This window comes from Takifugu flavidus, chromosome 18, assembly GCF_003711565.1.
Source record: "Takifugu flavidus isolate HTHZ2018 chromosome 18, ASM371156v2, whole genome shotgun sequence".
NCBI lineage: Eukaryota > Metazoa > Chordata > Actinopteri > Tetraodontiformes > Tetraodontidae > Takifugu > Takifugu flavidus.
This window is the reverse complement of record NC_079537.1, coordinates 8,653,485-8,656,495: the sequence shown is the minus strand read 5'-3', so window position 1 is coordinate 8,656,495 and position 3,011 is coordinate 8,653,485. Positions and strand designations below refer to the sequence as shown.

The following is a 3,011-nucleotide window of genomic DNA, read 5'->3' as shown; positions in this document are numbered from 1 at the left end:
ATTTCCGTCCCCGCTCTACACGAAAATATTGCCCTGAACTGCATCAACGGCTGCGTTCATGTTCTCATGTGTTTGCACCTACAGCATACAGCTGCAAACACTAATTTTAGACTGTTTTTTACGCTTCCAGCAGCAAATGCATCTTTGAATGGGTCCTCGGCTATTTTTACCCCACCCACTCGCTGGTACGTACATCCAGCTGTGGTTATGCCGAGTGTTTCTGACGTTCTTCTGAAATCTAAAAACGAATGTTCTCATGCACAACCACCTCGGGGTAAAGCTCATTTCCCAGTTCTGAGAAATACCCGGAAAGTACTTTACAACCCCAGTCAAGTGCAATTACGACATGTTTGTACAACAAACACTGTAACACCAATATAAATGTAAAATTAAAAAAAAGATGATGTAATTAAAGGAAGAAGACGCCTTTTATCAGAACCGTACTAAATTATCTGGTACATTTCCTCCTCGCCTGGGTTTCATGTAAGCGGCGCCCCGGCAGACTCTTCCTCTAAAGGAGCCGCTGCCCCGGGCCCCCGCTGGAGGTCGTTGGCCTCGCAGAGGTGGAGGGACAGAAACGGTCTCTCCGTAACACCCTGTGATTCAGTTCTGTCGAAATTCAACGCTTTAAAGCGAAGCCGAAACACGAGCTGAGAGCTGCAATCGGACCTGTTGCTGTCGGCTTTGCTTCCTTTTTGCGCTGAATTAGGACAGAGGAGGTTTCTGAGTAAGAGCAGGTTGGAGCACGTCTACGCCCACAGAGCAGCCAGTGAGTCACAGGAGGATCTGGACTCCTGCGCTTCCTTAGAAGTCTGAACCGCTTCTCTTGTATTGTACGTGAGGACAATTTGTTCTCTTCTGTGGAACTGAGAAACCAAAAGCTCTTTAGATGCCGTCGGAGATCCCTTATCACGTCTGGGATGTGCACAAAGTTGACGGTGACGATACCACAAAACTAAAACCGAATCAAACGCAACTCTCGGCTTGTAGAAAAATAGTGCTTTTTTTATTTTTATAAATTAACAAAATGGTGGTACAAATATAAATAAGTGCAAAGTTGTTTCAGTCCATTCAAGACCACGGCACCATCTTTATGAAAGATATCACAACAACCAAAACAAAACAAAAAGTACTCATGTAAAGTCATGAAATTAAGACACATTCGGACTCTCCTCATTAGGGCAAGAGGCCGTCATTGAATACAGTCACTTCAGACTAGTTAATCCCAACTTCATTAAGGCCAGTTAGGGTTTCAGTCCCGTTCTCCAAAGAACCGTTTCTAGAACATCTCAGCCCATTTTCTCCACCGTGGTCGGTGCTAGTTAAGGCCATGGGGGTCCAACGGTATCTTGCATGTAGGCTGGTGTGTGCGAGCTCCGCAGCCTCGGTTAGCAGCAGAGGGAAACGGCGTGTCATCAGACCGCAGACACCTGACCGCAGGCCTCTGGAAGTGAGACGTCATCGGTAAGAGGTATTCACCCGACTGCCCTCCGCGGGGAGTGGGGGAGGGGGGTTCTTTCTGTCAAAGGTGGTCAGCGTCTCGGCTCAGAACCGTTCCCTTTCACGGGCTCCCTCGCTTGTCTCCTGTGGTTCTGACCGTGCATCCTCTGTGGCAGACGCGGGAGGTCTCGTCCCGCGCTGAAACCTCTCAGGTTTCTTCTGAGCACCGTCCAGACTCTTTGCCCCTTCAAGAGCATCGGTCTGGTCCCTCTAGATAGGAGCGTCGTAGTCCTGGAGGAACTCCTTAATGTGGTGGGGCAGCTGGTCTCTCCGAGAAGAAACGTCCACAAGTCCGTTGACTGTTTTCCTGCACAGGTGCTGCAGGGTAGACAAGCTGCAGGACAGAGGTTTGATGAGCTCCAGAGGGACCTTCTCAGCTCCAGAGTAGATGTAGTAGAGCGTGCTCCCTTTGCTCTGAGACATGTAATAGTGGACTAGCTTGAGAACACAGTCAAAGTGAGGAACAGTCTGAATGTTCTTTGGGTCCGTTTGCAGGTAGAAAGAGCTGGAGTCGCACTGGATGCGAAGGTTCTTGGTTCCCGACGCCGTTTTAATGCTGAGGGCGAACAGGTGCCGGTTGTCCGAACTGTCCCGGATGAGGAAGGTGCCGGCGTCCTCGGCCGCCAGCATGACATTGGCATCCTTCCCGGTGATGGCGCCCCAGTAGAAGCCGCTCTCCTGCAGCTTGTGGAGCGTGGCCAGGACCATCTGGTACTGCGACTTGGAGTTAAAAGTCTTGTAGTGGTGAGGCAGCCGCATGTTGGAGTCAAAAAGGCTGCTGCTCATGGCGTTGCTAAACTTGCTGTGAGTTACCATGGCGCTGTGCCCGCTATCGAGGCAGCCTTGGGGAGCACCACACGGAGGAACGAAGACGGTGAGGTCAAAAAGAGGGTCAGAGGGTTCTGGAGGAGGTCAGTCTGCTGGAAATGAAACACCTGTGGGGGGAGGGAAAAGAGACCTTGCGTTAAAAGGCTGCTGCGGTAGGCAGGCGTGATGTTTTACCGCTGTGAGACTCATTTTCCAGATGTGGAAACTGCGCTCGTCATACCCTTAAACATCTGCCAGAGCTCATTATTTGTTGTATAAATCATGTTAAGACAGAGAAAAAAGAGGCAGATTCCTGCAGCAATGCTGGAAAGGCCCTTCTTTCAACTGCTCACATTCTCCTTCTTTCTGGGAAACTTGTGCGGGCCATTTGCCCCCGGGGCTCGGCGCCGGGGTCAGTTCCAGTAAGGACACCTCAGCCCTGTTTGGGCAATTTAGCAGCTTCACCCTGGCAGACCCAGTTCACCTACTCTAAAAACCTATCCAACCCCCACCCTTCCAAAACAAAAAGCAGCCTTGCTTACCTTAAAAGCGTTTCTGTAGGTTCTCTTCAAGGAAAAACAGTAGATAAAATCCAAAGTTAACGGTTGGCCCACACTAAAACTTTGCGAGGCGGCGTTCGCTGTGTGTGTGAGAGCGTGTGTGTGCAGTCTTGTGCACAGCCGTGTCTTTTGAATGTGGCTGAG

The 3,011-nt window shown here is 50.3% G+C and overlaps 1 protein-coding gene across 1 annotated transcript; it reads right to left on the bottom strand.

The window, feature by feature from the left end:
• Positions 1–984: 984 nt before the first annotated feature.
• Positions 985–3,011, bottom strand: socs3a (suppressor of cytokine signaling 3a). The gene is made up of 2 exons (XM_057015038.1): positions 2,850–3,011; positions 985–2,435 (listed from the first exon to the last, which is right to left on the bottom strand). The coding sequence occupies exon 2, from the start codon at positions 2,314–2,316 to the stop codon at positions 1,711–1,713; it is 606 nt and encodes a 201-aa protein (XP_056871018.1). The 5' UTR covers positions 2,317–2,435; positions 2,850–3,011; the 3' UTR covers positions 985–1,710.

Bases quoted from the DNA above. Each gene is read 5' to 3' on its own strand.
- socs3a (XM_057015038.1), bottom strand. From the start codon at position 2,316: ATGGTAACTCACAGCAAGTTTAGCAACGCCATGAGCAGCAGCCTTTTT.